Genomic DNA, 25458 nt, shown 5'->3' with positions numbered 1-25458 from the left:
TGAACAAGATCTTAGCCCCTTCCTGTGTACAATTTGGATATTTCATGCAATATAAACTCACTAGCCATTTATTATACCTTGCTAGTAGTACAAGTATTTGTGAAGCATGAACATCAGTTATTTTGAAATTATGACAAAATGTATGTTGTTCAAATCAAGTGTCAGTAAAGTGTAAAGATGATGGTGTATTCTTGCATGGAGAGACTCAGTTTGGGCAGCCAGAAGAAAAATGATAACTAGACAGAAAAATTGTGCACAATCATGGAGTTCATATGCTTGGTAATAATTTCGGTTAAATTCATTAATTATTAAATTCCCTAGCAATAGTACCAGTTAAACTTTAACAGCCTCCATATGGGGGCATGTGAAGGCAAAATTCATTTAAAATATTCCGCATGTAATGAGTGCATGATCACACAAGGTGGCGCCTCACACTACATAACTTGGAAAAAGCCATATAAACTGGCTCTGTGAAGGGTGCGCATTAAGACTGAAGAACAATCAACAGCTTTATAATTAAACTGCAATAAAAATCACAACAATGCGCTCATTGGATGCAATTTCGTTGAAATCTTTATTCAGAAAAAACATATTAACATTATTTATAACTGTCCGTTTGACAATTTTGTCATCAACATACATTAACACAAAAATATGTGAATTAGTCTGGTAAGGACGTGGAATAGGCTACAACTTACAGACAGGAAAAGCGAAAGAAAAAGGACAAATAAAAGAATATGCCGTTTTCTAAAAAATAAAAGCTTCTGCACATCAGCAAAGTTATCAGTGAGGAAGGCCGAAGAGAGTAAAGTACCATCTCTTTGCTGTAGCTTTGGAGGCAGTCATCAGTACAGATGATCAAGTCTGCAGTCCATTTATGATTGTTAAAAAAAAAAAAAACAACAAAACCTCATACATGTCAAAAAAACCGAGCTGATATATACAGACACCATTTAGGCCCTTACATTTTTTTTTTTCTTTTTCTTTTATGTTAATCACAAACATTCCCCATTCTTCTTGGTTTGCAGTTTCACTGAGTAGAAACTGATTTTGTGGACGGCTTCATTCAAAAAGTACGTGTCAAGTGTATGAACCGAACACCGGTAAACATGCTTCAGTGTCCAAAGACACAAATAAAGGTAGGAGAGCTCGGTCATCTATGGTTACTCGTGCTGCAAGGGGGCCCCAGGGCCCCTGAAGCCTTTGTACAAGCTGGATCTAAAATGGTTACGAAGGCAGCCAAGCCAGTCAGTGAGTCAATTTATAAACACCTAGGCTAAATCTGTTTGACATGCAGCATGTTTTCATTTAATTGCTGAAATTGTTTATTTTATATATATATTTTTTAATTATTTTTGCTTGATCTGAGTTTAACATATTTAATGTCAAAGTAGCACACGAAGCAGCCCAAGACCAGAAGCAGAAATCACAGAAGTCTGGGCCTGTTTCAGCAGAGAAAACATGAATTACTGAAACACACTGTGGACCATATATATGAGTGTGTGTCCTCATGTTAGGCCATGGTGGTATAACTTCTGCTTCTATCTGCGGGACTGTAAATGTTTCACCTCACCGGACACAGCCCAGTTTTTGGTCGTCTCTCCTGAATCAGGGAGAGCTCAGAGGCGTCTGGTGCACTCGGGCTAAAGGGAGGAGGGGGGGTCCCAAGTTCATCCTTGGACATCACACTAATCATTTTACCTTGTCACTGTCCTCTTTAATTACCATCACCATCATTTAACAAGAAGTTACAAAAAAAAAAAAAACCAGAAGTGGGATAGTTGAACTGAAATGATGATCTGATCTGAAAACAAACAACCAGTTATATAAATGCCCCATTTCTCATCAGTGCCGCTGGTAGACAACCACAAAGGGTTTTTGTTACACAAAACAGTGGGCAAGGGATAAGAATAGGATTTGCTCGAGCACACAAATACAGAGAGGAGAGGAGGAGGAGGTGGAGAAAGCAAAAGAGCATGAAGAATTTAAAAAAAAAAAAAAAAGACAAACATGTAAACGTCTCTCCGGTCTGGGGCTGAGGATGTGATCCCTCCCCTCAGAAGCTGAGATGCAGTAACCAGCACGCCATCAATCCAAAAGCTAACAATCACAAAATTCACTGTTCGGACAATTTTGCGATCCATAATCCGTTGCGTAATCCAGCCTGTTCCCTTCCTAGCCCTGTCTAGGTCCTTTCAGTTCTGGAAGGCTGAGGAGGAGGTTAAGGAGGGAATGAAATGGAGTGTATGAGTTCTGATTGTGTGTGTAGGTATGTGTTTTAGGCATCTCTTGGCTGTGTGAGAGTATGTGTGCGTGCGTGTGTGCATGTCTGATAATGTGTACATTCTGGCATAGTTGTGTGTTTTGGGTGTAAACTCATTTGTATGTGCCGCTGACATCCGTTCACTAATGCATCTCAGAGTTGAGTTTGTCCTGGAAGATGTACAGATTGTTAGTTGCAGCGATGGCAATGATGTTCTCAGTCGGGTGCCAAGCTGTATGGAGGATCTTCTTGGTGAAGTCCAGGCTGTCCACACTGATATCGTCCTTCCGACGTTTTCCTCCCGCGGCGCAGACCCTCCGCGGCTTCAGCACAGCTCTAGGTTTGCTGCTCTCCCGTGACGCCTCCAGGGTTACGTCGCGTTTGGTGTTGCGGTCAAACATGCGGAAGAAGTTGTTGTAGGCTCCAGTCATGATAACACTGTGCAGAGCAGGCGGAGAGGAGAGATCCAGTTACCCTAGAGACAGTCTAAGGATTTTCATGCTTTTTTAAAAAGAATAAATTTTAAGATTTGCAATCCATAAGCACGTACAGCTAATGGACAGTTGTAAGCTGGAATCCTAGAGGCTCACACTGCCTTCCCACATCAGCTGATAACCCAGCTCACCATTCTACACATCAAACATCCATCATCACACATCAGGTACCTGTCGGAGCCGTTCCAGGCACACTCAAACTTGTCAAAGATGCAGTCGTTCTCGTAGAGAGAGCACAACTTGCTGCGGAGGTAATCATGAACCTGAAAGGACACACACACACACACACACACACACACACACATACGGATATGATTACAATCGAGCCAATTACACAGCTGCATTACTCCCAGGTATTGGCTCACAGTGTAAGCTATAAATAGAAGAGTGGGCAGAAGACACATGCACAAACATACTATGCACAGCACAAACAAAACACATTAAATATGGGCATGCTGTAACACAATCCTCCCCGAAGGAAACACTAATAAGGCACAACGCCAACCCTCGGCAATACAAGGGGCCAGAAGTACATTTTAATCTAACCTCCTTTCCATATCACTAAATCCATTAATATCCAGCTCTCTATATTCACACCTACCAAGGGCATGATAATAGATACGCACGTGATCTAACACATATCCACATATTCACTAACTAATAACTCCTTTCCCTCGTGCTTTTATTCAACCTGCATGTGTCAGCACTGTGTCTGCTCAGTGATGCAAGGGGATGAAATCTACACTTTCCTCCAGGTACTGTTCTCTGCATTTAGACCCCAGTTTCCACATTCTGCATAAAGTCAGCAGCCAACAGCAATCTTGCAATCAATAAACAGTCAAACTGAGGTCGTCTCACGGTTGTACATCAAAACCTGTGACACTTTTGTTTTCCCCTACGGGTCTTTCTGCACAGGGGGAAAACGATACCGTGTCAGCTGGAGCTGAATATACAGTCTTTTTTTGTTTTTTTTTCCTGTCCACGTGATTTTTGATTTAGAGTACAGTACCTCATTCCTCATGAGGTGTGGATTTTTTTCATGATCCAGGGGGATACAGGTGTAAATGTACTAAATATATAAATAAATAATAAAGCACCTTAGCCTTTAAATCCCCCACCCTGACACCCAGTTTCTACCTACACATGATGAATTTGGAATTACTCAGTTTCTGCATTAATTTGTCAAGAAATATACTCTGATCTTTATCTACATCACAAATATATACAAACATGAAACTGCTAATGCTGGTGCAATAACTAAGTGGCTGAGCCACCTTTAGGCTCTATAAACTCAAACAAAAGGAATACTGAACCGTTCTTCCTCACACCAAATGGAGCGAAGCCTGCAAGCTAGTTCAGGCAGACAACATAACACAACACACAAAACACACCTTTGTTGTTCCCAAATGATGTGATCAGTCCAAAAATCACTTTCCTAACAGTGCCACAGACTGTCAAGGTACTCTTTGGTAAATTTCAAATACAAAAGGGTGTCTTTCTGGAGGTTTTTCTGAGATTTCCTGCCGTGGGCTCAGTGCTCCATAGCACCATGAACAGAGATGCTAAACCAGCTTCACTGATTCCTGTCAGCCTTGAGCTGTCTGGGCTTCCTCTTTTAGCTCACTGAGCATCTGTGTTATGCTTGTGGAGTCATCTTAGCTGGGCACCCAGCGCTAGGTCATCTCCATTTACAGATAATTTGCCCAACTTACTTTGTAACTCAATTCACCTTAATGAATTCTGAGATGTCTTTTCTGAATGAAGATAAGACAAGGATGATTACTATAGTTAAAACAGACTAAATGTGTCCATAACTGGATCTTAGACCTGACCATGTTTTAATGCATATTTATACCTCAACACAGATATTTTCAAAGGCCACTGTATGCTGCAACCTCTGCAATCCTTCTCTCTAATCCTACCATTTACTCTCCTTTATTCATCTCTCCTCCTCGCATCACGCCATCCTCGTACTCCCTCCCAAATCCTCACCTCTCTCCTCCCCCCTTTCTCCCCTCGTCCCCCCTTTCTGTGCTGCATTGCAGATCTAGGTGTCAGGCACTGTGGAAGGTATCCCTCCTTCACGCTTTACTTTATGAGTGGAGGCTCGGGAGCCTATAAATAGCTCCAGCGCGTCTCAGCCTCCCACTCCTGGCCGCCTCATAGGCCCTCAAACGTCAGGCAGGCGCACATACACAAACACGCATGTTCACCCACAGGCCTGCGGCAGGAATACTAAACACATATTGAAAAAAAAAAAAGGGGAGGGGGGGGTTGATAAATACTTTTACTGCCTATAAATGCATAAACAGAAGCTAGCAGGACCTATTGTAAACACTTAGAAGTGACAAGAGACAGAGTGAGCATGTATGTGTAAATAATAGCATGTGTAAACAGAAAAAAAAGCTTGTTTTCTTAGCTCATTATTTAGCGTTATGTAGTATGTGTATATTAGCACAGTATTTTTAAGCCCCTGTAAATTGACTTCTGCACACACAACATACTGTTGATTTACTGTTTTAATTTGTCTCGTGCATTCATTTCCTTAACACACAGGTGTGGAGTAGTAGGCCTAAATGTAAAAACTTTGTCCTCAGCGAGGGTCTGTGAGGTTTCAGCATCAATGAGGGGAAGTGCATTCTCTGGCTTGCAATCAACTCAATTATCCTTAAAAGGTTTTGGAAAAATCAAATCAGCAGTTAAGTACTGTGATTGTAAGAGACAACCTTATGCTCGTGACTCATTTCTGTCTCCAATCTTGTATATTTTCCACCATGAAAATGCCCTTTCAGTAAACAGCTGGTCACCTCACCATTTGGACAACACAACTGTGATTTTAGTCAGTGTGGCAGTCAACTTAGTAAGACCACAAGCTACAGTAACAGGTTCAACCCTTTTTTTTTTAAAATCACCACAGTGATTAAAAGGAGTTTCCCTCATTTAGTGCCCTGATGATGTGCAGAGTTTAGCACACACCAGTCCAAAGTAAGGTTAAGATACGCAAAGGTGAAGTGCCAGCATAGCTCACCAGGTTGAGCTATGGTGAAGTGCCAGCATAGCTCACCAGGTTGAGCTGGTGACCCATACGCCTCAAAACTACTGCAGAGGGCCGGTGGTTGAATCCACCCCAGGACATCTGTTTCATGTCTTCCTGTTCTCTCTTGCAATTTTCCTGTCCACTCTCAAACTGTCCTGTCACAATGAAACCTAAAAAGCCCCCCAGAAAGAATGTGCAAAGGCCAATGTAAATAATTTTTGTACCCTTAAAGCCAATTATAGAACCTGCTGTGCATTTGTAATGTTTTTCTATATTCAGTGGGTTCCTTAAATCTATATGAATTCTATATCCATCCATCCATCCATTTTCTTCCACTTATCCAGGGCTGGGTCGTGGGAGCAGCAGCTGAAGCAGAGAAACCCAAACCTCCCTCTCCCCAGCCACCTCCTCCAGCTTATCCGGGGGAACACCGAGGTGTTCCCAGGCCAGCCGAGAGATATAATCTCTCCAACGTGTCCTGGGTCTCCCACAGGGCCTCCTCCTGGTAGGACATGCCCGGAACACCTCACCCATGAGGCACCCAGGAGGCATCCTAGTCAGATGCCTGAACCACCTCAACTGGCCTACTCTGAGCCCCTCCTGGATGGCTGCACTCCTCACCCTTTGGAGGAAACTCATTTCCGCTTCTTGTATCCACGGACTCAGTCTTTCAGTCACTACCTAGAACTCGTGATCATAGGAGAGGGTGGGGAAATTGATGGACTGGTAAATTGACAGCTTCACTTTTATGCTTTCTCTTTACCACAATGGACCGGTACAGCGTCCACATGACTGTAGTCGCAGTCCCAATCCCTCTGTCAATCTCCCGCTCCCTGAGATACTTAAACTCCTCCGCTTGGGGCAGCAACTCGTCCCTGACCACAGCCTCAGACTTATAGGTGCTGAATCACACTCGATTGTGAACCACTCCAGTGCAAGCTGGAGGCCACCATTTCTATATGAGTAAACTAAAACAGACTAAAGTTGTAGAAAACTAATTTAAAATAATAATAACATTGTATAAATAGTATTAATTGTGACCCGCAAAGATCCCTGGCCTGTGGGAGCTGTTCATATCTACCCAATTTTCATCCCAGTAGCTGAGCAGTAGCTGGGACAGAACACAGTATATAATATTAAACTGCCTCATGCTTTTCACACATCGTCAGTCACACACCTGGTATGTCTCGAGGGGCTTGCTCTCCATGTTGAGATCCCAGACTTTGGCAGTCAGGTAGTCTCTGGTGAGCAGGTAGCGGCCGCTGTGGCTGAACTTGACGTCTGACACAGAGGAGATAATCTCAGAGAAGAAGGAGCGGGCGCTGGGATCCTCGGGCTCCTCAAACACTGGAGAGTGGGAGAGAGACAAAAAGCAGACAGAAGGAGGTCAGAGAGTGTTGTTAAGCTAGATGAAAGGCAGATACACAGTTGGATATGTGTGCTTTTATCTCATGTACAGAGATAAATCTCTCAGATGAGTCACTGTGTTAAGTGTCAGCTGTGAGACACAGAGAGACCATGCACACGACTTCTGTATCTTTCCGTAGAGGTGTTGCTGTCTGAATACATCTGTGTATAAACATTAGCAAATGTCAAACAGATCCATTAAAGTTCCTATAAACACTGAATATAAAAAATAAAATGAAAGATCTAGCTGCTTGCTGAGCACAGCTTGTGCAGAAACACTGCAGTAGTGACTCATGATCAAAGCTCTAAACTGAATGGATGAAACATCACAACAGAAGCAAAAAGTGGGAAACAACAAATATATGTTGTAGTTCATCAGAACAGATGCTGGCAGAGGCTGCACACAGTCTATTGCACGATATCTGCTGTGATGTGAAGATTTTGTGGCCTCATCCCCATCGCATATTGTGGTTTACTCGTGTTCACATTTCTAATTTTGCATTTTATCCTTTTCTGTTATGGACTGCTGTAAAACAGTATTGTCTTTTTGTCATATTAAGAAAAGTCAAATAAAAATGTGACAACTGCTCTAACCCTGTTCCATGTTGTGGCTTACACAAAGAATTACTGCTGGGATGTTTTGGGGAATAAGGCTATAAGAAAGGAATAGTTGTATGCAATCATTTGCACAATTAATGTCTAAAAACGTTATTTAAAAGAATGACATTGCTTTTATGATGCACAAATGACTAAATGTTCTGAGAAATGTACCAAAGTGACTGAGAAAAAATGTAAATACAAGAAATACTGCGCCATGACTTGAGTTGTTGCCCCTTAAGGAAGGCAGATTTATGAAATGAGAGACTAGCTCTGTTCTGAGGTAGAACTAAAAATTATTACACAGAGTAGAAAGGTCCAAAAGAGATAAATTGTGCTCCTACACTGTGGGGAAATCATAATTCTTGTAGTTTATCATTAAAGCCATTCACTTAGTACTATTTTACCTTATGTTTTGCCGGCTGGAGATGAGTGAAGCTTAAAATTGAGCAATGCTTTGAGCTAACATGCTCAAAATGCACAAAAACTTGTGCTAAATTAAAAATCTGGGATTACCAAACCAATAAAAATTTGTCCTGAGGGGGTAAACAATCCATAGCTACTTCTGTCTGCATGTCAAAAATTCTTGGGCAAGATACTGAAGCCCAAGTTGCCCCCAGTGCATCTGTGTGAGTCTGTTAATGCTAGGTTAAAGGTGCCTGGGCATAGAAAAAAGTGCTTGTATGAATGTGTGTGTGAATGGATAATTATGGCTTGTAGTAAGAAAGTCCTTTCCATGCTCAAATAGAGTAGAAAAGCACTATATAAGCACCAGTCTATTTCACTTAACAAGGGTTAGTATAGTTATCTAAAAACTTGCTTTGAAAGCGGGATAGCAGCGATATTGAGTTTTTCCACCCTCCAGGAAAAAGGCAGCAGTTACGACGTGCATGTCTTCATCGCTTCTGGAGGTTCTTGTGCAGGTTTTACTCACATTTGGAGTGCTTGTCGCACAGCGCTGCTTCTCTCATGTCACAGAGGCGCAGGGTGCCTTTACTGCTGCTATAGACAAACAAGTTACAGTGGTAGGGATGAAACTCAGCTGCTGTGATCACCTCCGTCAGATCCTCCATGTTGGCTGGCTTGATGTCCACAATGTCTGATAGAAAGCGGCGTCGCTCAGGAAAACTTAGAGCCAGCTTCTTTGAGCTTGCACGTTACACATGATGTGTAGCGCACATAATTCATTCATTTATTAATACATTCACCCTTTTATTACTCCCCAACTGACTCAATGAGAAACTAATTAAACTGTTTCAAATAATATGGAAACACACAGAGACCCATAATATATATATGAAATTTAAATAAAAAGTTTATGTAAACGTACACATAGCCAACACAATATCAATAATTTAAAGCAGGAATAAAGCAAACCAATATAAATATATCTAGAGGGGATCGTTGGGAGAAAACTAATTTCATATTCAGATAAATTGTAATATTATAAATCCTGTCTGGGTCAGGGATGTGACTGTACTGTGTCCTATTGAGCTGGATTAGAACTCAGAAAAGGGCTGAAATATTTATGCAGCCTCTGAATTATTCATTAAGATACATTTTCACTCCTCAAGAAAAAATATTCCCCTCCCCCAGCAATGTGTGTCTTTGTGCATATCTTCATACAACAAAGTGGGATTTGCAGGGGTTGTTGCCTTGTGTGGGCAGGAACTGATTATTGAGCATGTATGCATTAATGCAGGCATTCATTATCTCAGTCCCCGTGCCTTGACAAATATATTCCTGCTTTCATATGTGCGTACACACTCAAACTAAACGACTGCATACGAAGCTGTTTGTCTTCATCTCTTCTGATCTCTGTGCACAAGTACTTCAGAACCATAAAGGATACTGAAGCTGCGGTCAGTGATGTCCAGATGCCAAAGGTTGATTCTCAGGTCATCCGCTGACATGTACGTCTCATAGTCAGAGTTGACAGAGATGGAGTTGATGTGGTAGGTGTGGGCATTGGCAAACACTCGCCGAGGAGTTACCTCCACCATCAGGTCCATGGGCTTCAACACTGGCACCTGGGAAAGACCCAGAGAGAGAGAGCAGTATAACATCTCTTCTAAATGATTAGGAAAGGAAAGATTTACAAGATACACAAGGTTGAATACACTGAAATAATTTTATTGTATCATAAGTTAATATTTAATGTATTACTTCCTTTAGCATCAATAATATAGTAGCCACTCCTAAGAGTGAAACTTGCTTGGTAGCAAGACCAAGAACCCATTCAGTGTTTGACTCATTTGGCTTCATTTTCAAAAACTGTTTACTGACACATGTTTACATTTCACAGATCCACTGGCAGGCAGTTATCATTATTAATATCTTGTTGCAGCGGCACCTGCAGAGGCAGCAAATGAATAGTCAGTTCTTCAAGTTAATGCACTTTAAGCAAGGTGTCAGTGACTTTAACAAGGACCAAATTATGATGGCCTGACAACTGGGTCAGTGTTCCCAGTATGCAGTAGGTATTTCACTCAACAAAAAAAAAAAAAAAAAAATGTAAAATGTAAGTTAATGGAAGCACTTTGATGCTCTGAGTTACCTTTCTTTCATAGTATGGCCTCTCCAAGTAAAAAACATCAAACAGGATAAAGTTTTGAAGATGTTGACTTGGCCTTTAAATTCCTCATAAATCAGACCAATAAAGCATTTTTGGAATGAACTGGAAAACCATGGAGGACCCACCATTCACCTTCTAGCACTTATTGGAAGTTTTTTTGTCAGTGTAGCTTTGGCTACATTGGTGGTTTTAATATTATGGCTAGCTGTTCTTTTTTTTTTGCATACTGCACAATGTTGGCATCATATGCAAAAGGACAGAGGTGCATTATAAGCATGCATCTGGAGACATTGTGAGTTACTGAAATTAAGGTTTAGCTGCAGAACAGAAACACTGAGGCTTTGACTAATTAAGATCCAGTGGAGATGTTGTGTTCCTGCGCTGTAATGAAGGATGAAAAAAAAGAGGATTTCACCACCCCCACAGGCTCGCACACACTCACATGTTCCTTGTGCCAGTGACCCATTTTTACACATGCAAACACATCTGTACTCACTGACCCAGTTTTATTTCCTAACCTGTACTAGACAGACAGACAGACAGACAGACAGACAGACAGACAGACAGACAGACAGACAGACAGACAGACAGACAGACAGACAGACAGACAGACAGATAGATAGATAGATAGATAGATAGATAGATAGATAGATAGATAGATAGATAGATAGATAGATAGATAGATAGATAGACAGACAGATAGATAGACAGACAGACAGACAGATAGACAGACAGACAGATAGACAGATAGATAGATAGATAGATAGATAGATAGATAGATAGATAGATAGATAGATAGATAGATAGATAGATAGATAGATAGATAGATAGATAGATAGATAGATAGATACCTGTAAAGAGGTGACTGTGGAGATGTCCTTTATTCGACCCTCCTCATCCTTCAGGTTGTATCCTTCTGGCCGTTTGTCTCTTTCACTCACCTTCCACAACTTAATGGTCTTATCTGACAAACAGATAACACAGCCATTATGATAAGAAATGTGGAAATGTGTCTATTGAATAAAAGGCGCTTGTTGAAATGCTTTAATGTCAGAGGCTCATCTGAATATATTGAGATGTGATTAGAAATATCACAGTAGACCAAATATAGGATTTCATCCCAATCAAATATAAAAGCATGAAAACTTACAATAACCTGTTTTAGTATTTTAGCAAAAAAAAAAAATTTACATAACAGACTCATTCATTACACAGTCAGACTGGAAAGGAAGCTCGGACTCTGTATTATACTGAAAAAAAAAATCCCAACAGCAAACATGTCAGCATGTTTGCTACTCAGCTGCTGAGGCAGGTCCTACATATTTCATGCTCTCAATTATAAATACTACAGTACTTAAAAAAAATCAATACTCAGGTTCTGAGGGTAAATCTATAAATATTCCAATATGGCCATAAATTCAAACTCACATCCTGATGTACTACAGAAAAGAGATGCAACATAATATAGCAACTCATCTGTGATTAGGCAAGGGAAAATCTGCTTCTGACTTAAGATCTTAATTATGAGATGCTCATCATCCACACAAACATGTTAACTCCTTAAGCCAAAGTTTTTAGGGGTTTTTTTCCATTCCAATCTGTAATAGTGCCACAACCCTAAAAATAACAACAGTGACCTCTATGGGTGATGAACATATAGCAGAATTTTGAAGTAAATCAATAAAAATGTAGAAATCTTATCAAAAATTCAAATTTGGGAGAGCATAACACCTTTATAACAATAAGATATATTTAGGAAATGGAACACTACCAGCAGCAAAATAAAAAGAAATGACACAACAGATTGTAGTTTAAGGAGGCCTCATTATTTTAGCTGTCCTAAGCTTTAAAGTGGGTCGCACTCATTGTTTTTTTTTTTAAAGATGGCAGGTAATGTTTTAATAAGATAGGGTCTGGTACTGCTCAGGTGGAAAGAGGGAAGAAACCGTATCTCAGATGTGTAACCTTAGATAATGCCTTTAAAAAAAAAAAAACATAATCGTTCAAAGTGATTCACATCAAATGTGCTCCAGAAAATATCAATCGATCACATCAGCTTCCAGGTTTCTCTAGGGTTTGTATGCAGAGGGCTCTCACCATTGGTGGACAGGAGGAAGTGTGCAGCGTTCTGCTGAGGCAGCCATCGGATCTTATTGATCTTCTCCTCAATCTCCAGACTCTTAAGGTAGTCGAATTCGGGCTCATGGCTCTGAAAGGTGCTGTAGACATTATACTCTCCCTGGGAGAAGGGCTCAGTTTTGCTCTATGAAAAGAAAAGGAGGAAATGAAAGAAAAGGGTAGGTCAAAGTGACAAATGTCCACACGTTCCATCACCTTGATGTTAATCAGAAACTGCATGGCACGGACTCTGCACAGCTATAATGACACACTCTCTGACACAGCAGGAGCATCAACTATTTATCAACCAATATAGCGTAGCTGGAGGGGAACCAAGTGCGTTCATCGCTGCCCTTACAGCTCAAATGAATAATGTTATATTTGAACGTACTGCATGGGTGCAGGTGTGTCGATGCTGGTGTGTGTAACTACCTCAGGTTCCCTCTGAAAGATGACCACACGGCCCCCTTTGTCTCCTGTGGCCAGGAGCTCTCCTGTGTGGTTGAACTCAACAGTGGAGATGATATCAGCTGGAGATATACAGAAAAAGATGAACAGAGAAAGAGACAGAGAGGGAGCGAAGGAGATGTGTAGTATGAGAAGGGAAATGGCAGAGAGAGAGAGAGAGCGAGCGAGAGAGAGAGAGAGAGAGAGAGAGAGAGAGAGAGAGAGAGAGAGAGAGAGCGAGAGAGAGAGAGAGAGAGAGCGAGAGAGAGAGAGAGAGAGAGAGAGAGCGAGAGAGAGAGCGAGAGAGAGAGAGAGAGAGTAGCCATTAGCTACACGTCATCATTCATCTGTGTCATGTTCATCTCACTCTAAATTATTAAACCAAACCAATGCATCAACATGCAAGTGATTCAAATATGCAAATTCATGTTTAGAATAAAATAATATTTGATAATTATGCAATTGTTCTTGAACTTTGAGAATGAGCATTATTAAGAATATATAAGTCCATGAAAACACATGGGAAATCTCACACACACACGCAAACACACACACACACTCACATACACAACTGTTTTTTCACAGTAGGCACAGGTGTTATCTGTGTTTCACTATGACACATACACAATGACGTACAAAACTACAGAGTCACTCGGGTTCATTTTTAAGGCTGAGGTGAATATTGAGTCTCTGTGAGGCCATAAACAACTGCGTAGTTGAAGTCACGACACAGTGAGTCTTGATCGCTAATTTTATATTACATTAATCTGGATATTTGCCTCATAGCTTCCATTACTCCTTAAAACATTAACACAATGCCTCATTTAGAACACTGAAATATCAGGAGTCAGCACATTATTATCCGCTTAGCATTTAGTACACTAACTCAGTGCTTTCTGTGGTCCATTCTGTACCATAGTACACAAACTATTACACAGAAAAGTGCAGTTGTGTCGTCAAATGTGTGTGTGTGTGTGTGTGTGTGTGTGTGTGAGCGAGGCCTGAATGTGGGTTAGCTTTGCATGTAATGTGCTGCCTGTTCTTCTTGTCCTCCTTTCACCTCTGCTTTTCTGCAGCAGACAGGAGATTTAGTTGTAAACATACATTATATTTGAAGACAAAGCTGCTCCAAAGTATCTGTGATTAAACCGCTTTCAAATAGATTAAACTGAAAGGTTCAGTAAAAATGATGTGTAATGACAACAGATGTAGCTGACCTGGCGTGAAGCCTGGCAAAGCTAAAGTACTAGCCCTCCAAGATCATGAAGGCCACTGTGAATGGATACATTTGAAAAATCAACATGTATTTAGTCCTATATTTTCACTTGCTTTGTTATCTTCCTTCAGCAAGTAACCATAAACCTAACTTATTTGAACAAAAGTAGTCAACAAATCCAGTCTTTTTACCAAAAGAAGTGGAGAAATTCAATTGTGATGTTTCAGATCTTAAAAAAATTAAACAGCGAAAGCACCACAAAGTTACAGCACCTGGATGAGAAACAGTCCCAGCATGTTATCTCTCATAAACTCACAATTTTTTTTTTTTTATTTAAAGTTTCTTTGGCTGGTTGACCTCAGGTATTTAAACTCATCCACCTTCATTACGTCTACTGCTTGCAGCTTCACTGTTACACCTGTCTCCCTCTCGTTTACACACATGTATTCTGCCTTGCTTCTACTAACTTTCATTCCTCTTCTCTCCCGTGCATACCTCCACTTCTCCAGGCTCTCCTCCACCTGCTCCCTACTCTCAATACAGAGTTACAGACAGTGCACAAGAGAGGTGAAAAGAGAGTTCAGGTAGCGTGGAGTGGGTGGAGATGAGTGGTTGGTTTGTGACAGAAGGATAGCAGAAGGAGTGAAAGGGAAGGTTTACAAGATAGTGAGACCAGCAAGGACGTATGGTTTGGAAACAGTGGCACTAACAAAAAGACAGGAGGCTGAATTGGAGGAGGCAGAGTTTGAAGCTGCTAAGATTTTCACTGAGAGTGGCCAGGATGGTCAAAATTAGAAATAAGCATATCAGAGGGACCGCTAAGGTTGATCAGTTTGGAAAGAAAGTTAGAGAGGCAAGACTGAGATGGCTTGGACATGTGCAGAGGAGGGATAGTGGATATACTGGGCAAAGAATACTGAATATGGAGCTGCAAGGCAGGAGGCAAAGAGGAAGAACACAGAGAAGATTCAAGGATGTAGTGAAGGAGGACGTGCAGAGGGGGTGTGACAGAAGAGGATGCTAGAGATAGGGTGAGATGGAGGCAGATGATTTGCTATGGCGACCCCTAAATGGAAAATTTGAAAGAAGAAGACTGCTGACCTTTTCATCTAACACTTCTTCAATATTAGGACTATTCCTAATGATACTAAAAAAGTGTTTCTGTTACTGCTAAAATCTCTTCTTTTGTCCCATAGTTTAACAATAAGACTGGCATAGAACTACAACCATTTCCACTTTACAAGCTAATGCAGAGACTGTGCTCTGTAGCAGCATTTTTACTTAACACTTCGGGTCTTTTCAGTTGACATACTGAAAATATTTAAAAACATTGTCATAAAATTGTTTGTATTTAACTTGTGCAGCACACTGGGCTGCTGACCTTAATATACACAACAACCAAGCATGGACATAAGCATAATAAAAACTGGGAAACTGCAACTGAAAACTCATTGCTGACCATAAAAATATATAACCCTATGCTCACTGAAATCAATTTTAATCTTAAAATTATAAAGGCATTACAGTGTCTGCTGGATTTCTCTGGCATTTCATGTTCAAGTAAGAAAAAAAGGAGCCATGCAACGCAGGGTTTTGTTAGAAAAGTACATGTTCTTACTGAGCTTTGCTGTAATAAAAAATAGAGCTTGGAGAGTGTATTTATTGAGTCAGAGTGATTCAAAGCTGTAGCCTTGCCTATTTTGTTGTGGCCTTGAGAGAGAGAGATTTTATCATGAGAGGCGGGGATTGCTCTGCAATCTCTACACCAACACAACCTTGTTCACCCTCAAACAATCTGTGTATTACTGGTTACCTCCTCCTCTACTTTAGCCATCGCTCCACTCGTTATTACACACTTTCTTGAGCTCTCAGGCGCTGCAGTACCTTCTTTATTACCCAGTGTCGAGTTCCCCTCAATTTTAGGCTTACTTTCATTCCCTTTCACCTCACATGTTCTTTTGTCACGTCTAATCTCCTGTTCCCCAATCTCTCTCTTTTGCCCCCATTTCACTGTCTCAGTTTCTTCTTGGTTGTCTCTGCACATTCAGCTCTCTCATCCCTCCCCCACGGCGCTCTGCTGCCTAGTGTGCACAAGTGGTGGTGATGCTGGTGGTGGTGGTAAAATGGAAAGGATAGGAAAGGATGGTGAAGGGAAAAGGCTATGAGGCTGAGGCGGTGGAGGGGGGTCCTCCAGTGTGTAGGGGTTGCCATGGTAACAAGTAGAGCCAACCAGTGGAGATGGTGCTCATAAAGGTTAGCCGTATATGGAATCTGGTGAAGGAGGAAGTGGGATTTGGCGATCCAATCCTCGCAGGAAGAAGGAGAGCGGTAAAATAATTATGCTGCTCTAGTTTTGTCCACTAACAAATGTTGCTAAATTAATACCAAGAGATGAAGCAGATGCTGTGGTCCTAATTGAGGATAGGCAGATAATTAATGGATGCACAAAGACATGCAGGTCCCTATGCATGCAGTCCAACACACGCATGTGCACCAGGGGGCTTTAAATGCACACATGCATGTAATGATGCAAAGAAAATGTGCGAGCTTAATGCTGTGTGTGTGAACGAGAGGCTGGACACTTACAGACAACTGTGTCTCCAGTCAGGTCACAGACAGAAAAAGCCAAGCTCAGCAAAACCACAGCAGCGGCACACAGTATAGCTGAATAAAATATGGAGCACACACTCTCCTGGCTCAACCTGGATCCTCTTATCTTTGTGTTTCTCTGTTTCCCTCTTATGAACAAACACAAAACACACACCCATCTGTCTCTTTCACTCTCTTTATTACAGGAGCACCGCGGAAAAATAAACTAATAAGAACACAAGCAACGACTGCAGGGACACGTACCATCACGATCACTGTGGCTCTCTCCCAAGAAATACTGCTGTCCAGTGCATTTGTGTGTGTACAGGTAATGTGTGTGTGTGTGTGTGATTGTGAAGCTGTAGGTTTTTGTCTTATGGATAAGTGTGCTACGGCACAGCAAGCTTCCTCAGTCTGTGTCTCCCACAGACTGTCCATTAGCATCAGCAGGCTTGTCTGACTCATTGCCACACTGCAGAAGCTGAGGGAACACACTGTGACTGCAAGTGCACCCGCTAACGCATACAGCACAAATCAACACAAAACAACACACAAGCATGAATGAACCCAATGATACAGAAAAAGTACAAAACAGGCGCAGGGTATGAACGCCAAAAACACAAACACTGAAGTGATTAAGGACAGCGGTTAGATGTCACAGTTTTCTCACACCATTAGCAGTGAAAATAACTGACAGGTAGAGCTGAAGTAATAAGTCAGTTAATCTAATTGTCAATCAGATGATACAGATGAGGGTGGAGGTGAAAGCGCAAGGAGGCAGAATTCCTTTTTTTGGGCAGAGGGACAGAAAGGGAAGCAGACGTCCTACAGGCCTAATTATAGATATCTTAGGTCTGGGTAAACACGGACAATTAAAGCCGAGCCAAAAACATACGCTCCTTAAAAGTGGGGACATGCTACCACTCAGCAGGAGATGCATGTGCGTGTGCAAGCTGTAGCTCAAGCGCCTTGCATTTCCTGCGTACGTGTGCACAAGTGTGTGTACTCAATTGCCCTGTAGAGAAATACACAGGTTGGAGGGAGTGGGGGAGTGGAGAGAGAGGAAAGCCTGCCAGAGGGAGATGGCAAATTGATCCCTGTCCTGCAGTTTTGGAGTTATCTGGGGAAAGGAAAAAAAAAAAAAATGGTGCATGTGTTTGTTAGAGGTGCACGTGTGTGAAGAGGAGTGATTTAAGCCCAGCACAGCGGGGAACCTGCCATTTCTCCCCACAAATATCGGCACAATGGAGGAGCTGGTGTGAGCCTAATGGTTATAGATACAAACAATTAGAATTACAAAACAAGCGAGCTGCAGCGTGTGTAGAATATACACCCGTAATCCTGTTTTACTGAACTGCAGGAACATCTTCTGACTGCATGAGTTCTCAAAGCTGCTTGTGATTCATTTTTTGGGGGAAAAAAAAAAAAAAAAAATCTATTTTTCCACAAGATTTGTGAGACTTTAACATGAAAAAAGATGAGAGGCTTAGTATGTTTACACCCAGTCTGACTGAAGCAATATTGAAAACTCAGAATATGTGTTGACAGCTCATAAATTTAGAAAAAATTAATCTTTCATTTTTTTAAAAAAAATAGAGCATTCCCTTTTTAATGCTTTTCTTCTTTGCCTTTCGAAGTTTATGAGCATTAATAGATTAGTCAATCCTGAATTTTTTGCACAAAATGCAGAAAGTTCACTGATTCCACCTTCTTGGAACTTAAATTTAGCTGTTGTTTTTAGTCTTTCACTATGACAACCTAAGCATGTGGACTACTTGTCGAACAAACCAAACAACTCTCTGTGAGATTTCAAGCTTTTTTTTTGTTCCAACTATCTTCAGACATTTTACAGACCACGCAATTAATAAACAGATGGCAGATGAAATGAGAATGGGGGAAAAAATGTAGTTGCAGGCCTTTCTGTGAATGTGTACCCAGATTTTATTCAGAGGTTTAAAGACCTGTGTATGTGCTCATTTTCATGGATGCAAAGTGCTTGTGTGTTTTCTCCCTCAGTATAAAAGAAGCAAGATAGCAATGCTTTGAAGGAGGCGGGGTGTCATCTGGTCAAACTATTTAAAGAAATCAATCACACACGCAATTCTAGCAGGCAGACTGAGATAAAAATAAAGAGCTGGGTATAAAAATAGTGGCACACAAAAAGGATGAGGCAGACAGACAGAGACAAAGTGATATTTAAGATATTTATAACAGTCAGACTCACATGAAAATTCACCTGACTCAAACTACTCCCTTACACACACACACACACACACACGCACGCACACTCACATGCAGCCATTCACACACAGGTGCGCACACATCCAAATCTCACACTGGGGTTATGTGGCGCATTTGTGTGACACAGATATGACCTTCGGGATAGAAGATAGAGCACACACCTTCAGTGTAAGAGGCAAAAGGCTCAGGCTCCAGAGAAAGGGTAGTGATGTCGGAGCACAGGACCTGGATGGGGCTCAACATCCTGGGGGAGGACTCCAGGGTGGAGAGGGGTGGACAGGATGGGCGGAGCTCTTCAGGCTATAGCCAGGAGCAGCCCTGCAAGAGGAGCAAGGATTGACGGAGGGAAAGGGAGGAAGGAGGGCAACAGGGAGGCAGAGGGTGAGGAAGGAAGGAAGGAAAATAGGAAGGAAGAAGGACCAGGGCAGCAAAGGGGTCGAAGGTGGGGTTAAGGGTAGGGACTGAGTTACTACATCACCACACTCGGTCATGAGTACTCACCAAAGAAAATCTGCTGGTGGTGTATTCATGATCACATAATAACATATTGGGTAAGGCGGGAAAAGCTGGCAACACATAAAGGATGAACACAGAAAGCTAATGGGACAAAGTCTTGGCATGTATTGTTTATTCCCTTTCATTAAATTTTCCATGTAATCAAAAGTGTGCATGGCCCAGGGAGAGGATATTTCACATTTTCCCCTGTGACTCGTCTCTGAATAATCTTTAACGACATATAGTATGGAACGTAATCAAATCTTCCCATTACAAGTTACTAAACAATGCAAATATCCAAATATATTCAGTGTAAACCAAAAGTAGTTTGCATGTTTAGAGATACATATGGAATTGATGTATGATCATTATTATATATAATGATTTTGTATTTTCAGTTTCTGCTCCAGTGAAAAATAACAATTAATAATGGACACTCCTGTATATGATATAGGATAATAACAAGGTTAATCAGTATGTGTTAGCTTAAAATTGTCAAAATTTTAAATTTGTTACTCCATCTATTGAACCCAGTACTACCCAACTGGATTTGAGGTTGTAGCAAATGAGATATTTTTGAAGGCAAAGAAAGTGAGTGGAGGGGAGTAAGAGATGCATGTAATTAGGGATGGGAGAAACTGTAAGGAAGAGGGAGTTTAAGCATCCCTCCCCTGTAGGAGTTAAAGGGTAGGGGAATCCCCACTGGAAGATCTACAGACACACATTTACACACATAGACACAACACTTGCAGACACACATCCATACTTATAATCAAACCTGAGCTAACAAAAAAGATGCACATACGTGCATTTAGATATAAAGACAAGAAAGAAGGATGGAAACACATACAGGAGACAGCTAAATGAACCCATGAGTAAAATCACATGTACCATCTCTCTCTGTCTGTCTCTACCAAGCTCAGTTTTCCTTACACACACGTACAGAAGAGCACTGTGTTTGAGTGGCCTTTAGGGCACTGCTGGATAATTGTTTGGCAGTTGTGCCACTTCAGCACCGGACAATGCTGTGTGTTACATTAGAGACCTGATGGAGAAAGAAGCAGTGGGTGGAAACGGGGAGGAGGACGGGGGATGGGGTGAACATGGAGGAAAGGTGGAGGAAGTTGGAGTGGATTCAGAAGAAGAAGAGGCAGGTGATGGTTTTGTGGTTGTTGTTGTTGGGTTTGTTTGTTTTTTCGTTTTTTTTAGATAGACAATAACATTTGTCGCTCATCTGGGGAATTCCTGAACTTCCACTGCATTCAAGCTCACAGCCCATCAAACCAGCAGTGTTCAGCAGCATCCTGAATTCAGTCCTGAATAATGCCTCTGTGTGTGGAATAATTAATACTGCCATTATTGGTGGGTGGAGATGATCTGCCAATCACTCTGGCCAAGCATGAAAAGCAGCATTTTCATCGTCGCTGGCTGTTACTATAGCAATAATGGATGGGTGGTGACGGGTATTAAGGCTGATTTTCTTTTTTTTTTTTCACTCACTAAACCTTTTTCCTGAAATGGACACGGTTTAGTAATGGAAAGACAGCATGTGTAAGGAGAAACATAAACGCACACTCTCTCACATACGGACAAAGACATGCGCAAATGTGATCTTCAATACAGTATGTTGAATACACACAAGAGTATCTACACAATCAACAGGCAGCGTTACGGGTCTCCCCTGACTACAGCGTATGCTTTTGTGTGAGGGGAAATTATGCTACACCACACGCGCAGGAAGCATAATTCCCTTTCTACAGTGATACGAGGATCACAAATGAGCTTGCAACATGTTCATGACCCCCAAATGATAATCCGCTGTTCTGGTCTAAGGCGCATAGCGAACAATGAGCTGAGTGTAAGAAAAAGACAGACGAGGCAGCAAGGCAGACAGGTAAAGCCAGCGTGCAGGTAAGATTAGTGGTGTTAATAAGATAAGCTGAACGTGGTTATCCACTGTCATAATCCATCTGCTTTATGAAAGAAATTAAAGAAATTTAGTGGTTTGTACAGTTTGTAGGCTGCTGGGTTTGTCAATATACCCCCCGCCTTGGATCACACATTCAATCTGACACCTGCACCTGTTATATAGAAGAAGAGGGAGCAAACAGGGAGAACGTGTGTGTGTGTGTGTGTGTGTGTGTGTGACACTGTTACCATATGAGAGCTGACAAGCAATGCAAGTACAAACGAGTGTGGTGGAATTTTCTGGCTTGTTTTTCTGGAAAATTCTCTGACACGCAAACACAACCGGAGACAAAAGTAAACACATTCAGGCACGGGTCAGATCAATTCTTCCCTGCAGCGTGACAAAATAGCTGCATTACACAAGGTAGCACAAACAAAATAACAAATGAAAAGCGCAGAGTGAGGACAAAGAAATAGTGTGAGAGGAGGCAAAGAGGAGTGGTAAACTCGCCTAAGATGATTTAATTTTGCAAAGAATGTTTTGGTGAATAGAGCTTGTTGTCTGCAGCTCCCGTCTAAACAATAAATACCATAGAGCTTATAGAAGCTTAGGAAGCTGACCTGAGCTTGTTTTGTTACGCACTTCGTCACACACACTCCAAAAGTTCAATACATAGATACACACTTTCCTGAGGGAATGCTTGAATACATAAAACAGACACATACAGCTTACTCTGTCATCTTCTTACCTTCAGTCACATAGTTGTGGTCGGGGAGGAAGCCGCGGTGGTTGAGCGTGGGGGTGGAGTCAGTGTCTTCGCCCATCAGCGGGGCCTGGGGGAGTGCCCGTCTTGGTGGGGCAGCGTGATGGTGGCAGATTGGTGGCGGAGGGGATGGTGGTGGGGATGCCGGACAGCACAGTGCCCATACTGTTGCCCGCCTCCTCAGCACAGGGGCGCACAGCTTGTCATCCTATCCTTAAGTAAGGATGAGGGGGCGGTATGGAGGGAGTGGGGCAGCCCCGAAAGAGGGATGGATATGTCTAGGAGTCCACACAACTGCTTCTGAGAGCCAGATTCAAACCTGCAGAAAGGGGATCATTTGGAAACAGTTCAAAAACTACCACTGCTGAACTTGATTTGTACCTCACAAGAGCACACATTAGTCATGAGGCAAGAAAAATCAAGCGCACTCCTAGTCCACCCTGCAGTTACTGAGTCCAGGTGTGGCCAGACCAATTCTGCTCTCTCACAAACACATGCAGCATACACAGCAATGAGCTCTCAGAAATGAGAAAAGTCCCTGCTTCTTAATGGATGCTCTAACAGAAGAAGAGGCGATGAGGAGGAAGAGCAGAATGGGGGGAGGGGAAAGAGGGATGAGCAGAGCCCCAGATCGGTGTATCTGCAGTGCTGCTGCTGCTTCTGCAGTAAACTCACACGCATGGACACACATATACAGTGGGCTAAACGCAAAGGCGCACACACTCACTTCAGCAGCTTAAATGCCAGGTACTCCTTGGTGGATCCTCTACGAATAATGTCTCTCCTCCTCCTCACCGGCTAACTGTCCCTTGGTCCCACTGGTTTATCGACAGTTCCAGTATGAGGAGGAAAATCCTTCTGGTCCTGCGTTCTGCTGCAGTCTGTTCTCTGGCGTATGTATGAAAGGCAGAGTGAAAGGTAGAGAGAGGGGGAGGGAGAGTGAGAGAGGAGCTGTTCTGCTGTGCTGGTACTGTGTATGATGCATCAGCGAGGGCCCCGCCCACTATCTGGTGCAGCCAATCAACACAGACCTTAGATCTGCTTGACCACTGAATGCAGGTGAATAAAAATGATAAAGAAACTGAGGACAGAGGAGTGGGTGGCAGAACAGAAGTGGCAGCGTGTCTTATAAGGTTGGGATTAATGGGGGAGACAGCAGGAGAGAGAGTCACCTGTGTTACCTGATACAGTTAGATAGTTAAGGGAACTGCACAATCATTTATTTTTTTTACAAGTTTGAGCTTCTTTTGAACTAAGAACTAACAAAATGATCTAAAAAAATGGTCTAATGTAATGCATAACAATAGTGCAAATTCTAATGAGTTGAACTTTTAATACAAAGTCCAGATTTTCAATACAAAAGAACTATACAGTACTGTGAAAAAGTCTTGAGTCACCCCTTATTTCTTTAAATTTTAATTACAAGGAACCAGACTTTCCTGAGCAAAGTGGTCTCAAAGTTTTTCTTTGGACATTGGCTGCTTTTGCATTCATTTTCAGTCCAGTCCTTGTACCTGACCATTTTCAAAGGAATGTTTCTTTGCTTGTTAATCCACTTAACACTGACCTATGAAACATTCAAGCATAAAAAAGGCACCTAACTCAAGTGATGAACCACTGTTGTGTGTACACATAACAGACAGTTTAATGAACAACCAATTGTAAACTGTACATTAGACACTTTGTTACTAGAAGTCTGTCACTAAAGCATATAATTTGCTCCCATTTGTTTAGTTGATCCACCATGTAATACCATCTAGAAAACATCTGATTGGCAATTGCTTCATTATTTTTTTAGAGTGACAATGATCCCAAAAATACTGCCAATGCAGTAAAAGCATACGTGGATAGAAAAACACACAATGGAACACTATCAGTCATGGATTGGCCTGCCCAGAGCCTGGACCTCAACATCACTGAAGCACTGTGGGTTCATCTTGACAAAAGGCAGCCCACATCCAAAGAAGAGCTAAAGGACTAATTAACAAAACTACAATAAAGTTTGCCTTTTCGGGCTAGAATAGAACAGAATGCCTTTATTGTCATTATACACAATGTACAATGAGATTGAAGATCATGGCTATGTGGGAGAATAAAGATGGCCATACTAAATACTTTCAAGCTCATTAGAATTGTCAAACTACTAAGACTAAGTCAAACTCAGCATCAGGCTAAAAAGTCCAGCATCGGTGAAACTCTCTTTCCTAACATGAAACTATCGTGTACTGTGCAAAAGTCTTGAGTCACCCTTCTTTTCTTTATATTTTGATAGGAAACTGGGAAAAAGGTGCAGCGATTTATTGAAACGTGCAAACATACATGGAAATCCAGTATATAAGGCAAAGACAGAGTTTGTACAATTCTAATAAGCATGCTAATATTCTTCATGCACATATACATATACATATGAACAATAACTGCTGTATTGAATAAAGATGCTTTTCAGAAGCATGTCACAATCTTGACTCGACACCACCATATTCTCATATGATGTGTACTCTGCTACAAACTGTCTGAGCTACTGTGCTGGACAAATGATTTGACACAGTACTATTTTCCCATACAGCACAACACAGTATTGCACACCACAGTAAGAAAAGTACAAAAAAAAAAATCTGAAGCATGAATGAAATGCTTTGAATGAGCTGTTCTGGGTGAGTTACTACTTTGTGCAGACATGGTGTAGAGTTATGGGGATCCATTAAACAGCTGTTCCACTTGCACTTATCAATGATATCCCCCAGCCTTACTCCAAGGAATCAGAAATGACCACACACTGAAGGAAATACCACTTCAGTTCACACACCAATGCTCAAGTGCACACACACACACAGTGGAGTTAGCATAGCAGCAGGGAGTGAGGGGCTGCCAGTGACAGTTGGTGCCATCACTGGTGCTGGCTGTCTGCCACCAGGATTTAACCTTCCCCCCCTTCCCAGTGAACAAGAAGAGCTGTTTATCTGACTTACTCCAAGACTGCCAGCATTGCCCTCCCCCACCCACCACTTAGCAATGAGCAATGTTCCACAAACCACTGCTGCCATATCTGCCCTTTTATGTAACCCCCTTCCAGCCTGACATGTACCACAAAACCTTCTGTTTCCTATGCATAGCTATAGCTACCTGCACACCTTAAAGTGGACACTCAGTACCTCTGCAGGGTAAACAGTTCAAAATAATTTCCAGCCCTTCGGTTCATCCACTGTCTGAAAGGAAGCATTTTAGATACTCTCCCCTTATTCCGTCCATTCATCCATCCAAATCAAGAAGCAGTGAAGTGAGAAAGATGTGAGAACTACTCTAAACA

At 41.8% G+C, this 25458-nt stretch overlaps 1 protein-coding gene across 5 annotated transcripts; it reads right to left on the bottom strand.

The window, feature by feature from the left end:
- Nucleotides 1-555: 555 nt before the first annotated feature.
- LOC115786936 (serine/threonine-protein phosphatase 2A 55 kDa regulatory subunit B gamma isoform) lies at nt 556-23084 on the bottom strand. 5 transcript variants are annotated; one of them, XR_004020467.1, is made up of 13 exons: nt 22879-23084; nt 22137-22470; nt 19146-19302; nt 12924-13021; nt 12471-12636; nt 11225-11337; nt 9651-9828; nt 8733-8897; nt 6972-7141; nt 2929-3020; nt 2514-2701; nt 2092-2348; nt 556-1730 (listed from the first exon to the last, which is right to left on the bottom strand). XR_004020467.1 is itself a non-coding variant. In XM_030739452.1 (12 exons), exons 3-12 carry the CDS (start codon nt 19225-19227, stop codon nt 2176-2178), a joined length of 1425 nt encoding a protein of 474 aa, XP_030595312.1. In that variant the 5' UTR covers nt 19228-19302; nt 22137-22470; nt 22879-23084; the 3' UTR covers nt 1743-2175. The 5 variants fall into 5 exon arrangements, 4 of the variants coding, with proteins under 4 accessions (XP_030595312.1, XP_030595313.1, XP_030595314.1 ...); XM_030739452.1 differs by lacking the exon at nt 556-1730 and having other exon boundaries at nt 1743-2348; XM_030739453.1 differs by lacking the exons at nt 556-1730; nt 19146-19302 and having other exon boundaries at nt 1743-2348.
- Between the last annotated feature and the right edge of the window lie 2374 nt (nt 23085-25458).

This window comes from Archocentrus centrarchus, chromosome 10 (genome assembly GCF_007364275.1).
Source record: "Archocentrus centrarchus isolate MPI-CPG fArcCen1 chromosome 10, fArcCen1, whole genome shotgun sequence".
Taxonomy (NCBI): Eukaryota; Metazoa; Chordata; class Actinopteri; order Cichliformes; family Cichlidae; genus Archocentrus; species Archocentrus centrarchus.
The sequence above is the reverse complement of the archived record's forward strand: the minus strand, read 5'-3'. Positions and strand labels throughout refer to the sequence as shown.

Bases quoted from the DNA above. Each gene is read 5' to 3' on its own strand.
- LOC115786936 (XM_030739452.1), bottom strand. From the start codon at position 19,227: ATGTTGAGCCCCATCCAGGTCCTGTGCTCCGACATCACTACCCTTTCT. The intron at 13,022-19,145 runs GTGTGTGCTCTA...GTATATCTCCAG, and splicing joins TTTTGCCTCTTACACTGAAG to CTGATATCATCTCCACTGTT. The intron at 3,021-6,971 runs GTGTGTGACTGA...GTGTCCTTTCAG, and splicing joins AGCCCCTCGAGACATACCAG to GTTCATGATTACCTCCGCAG.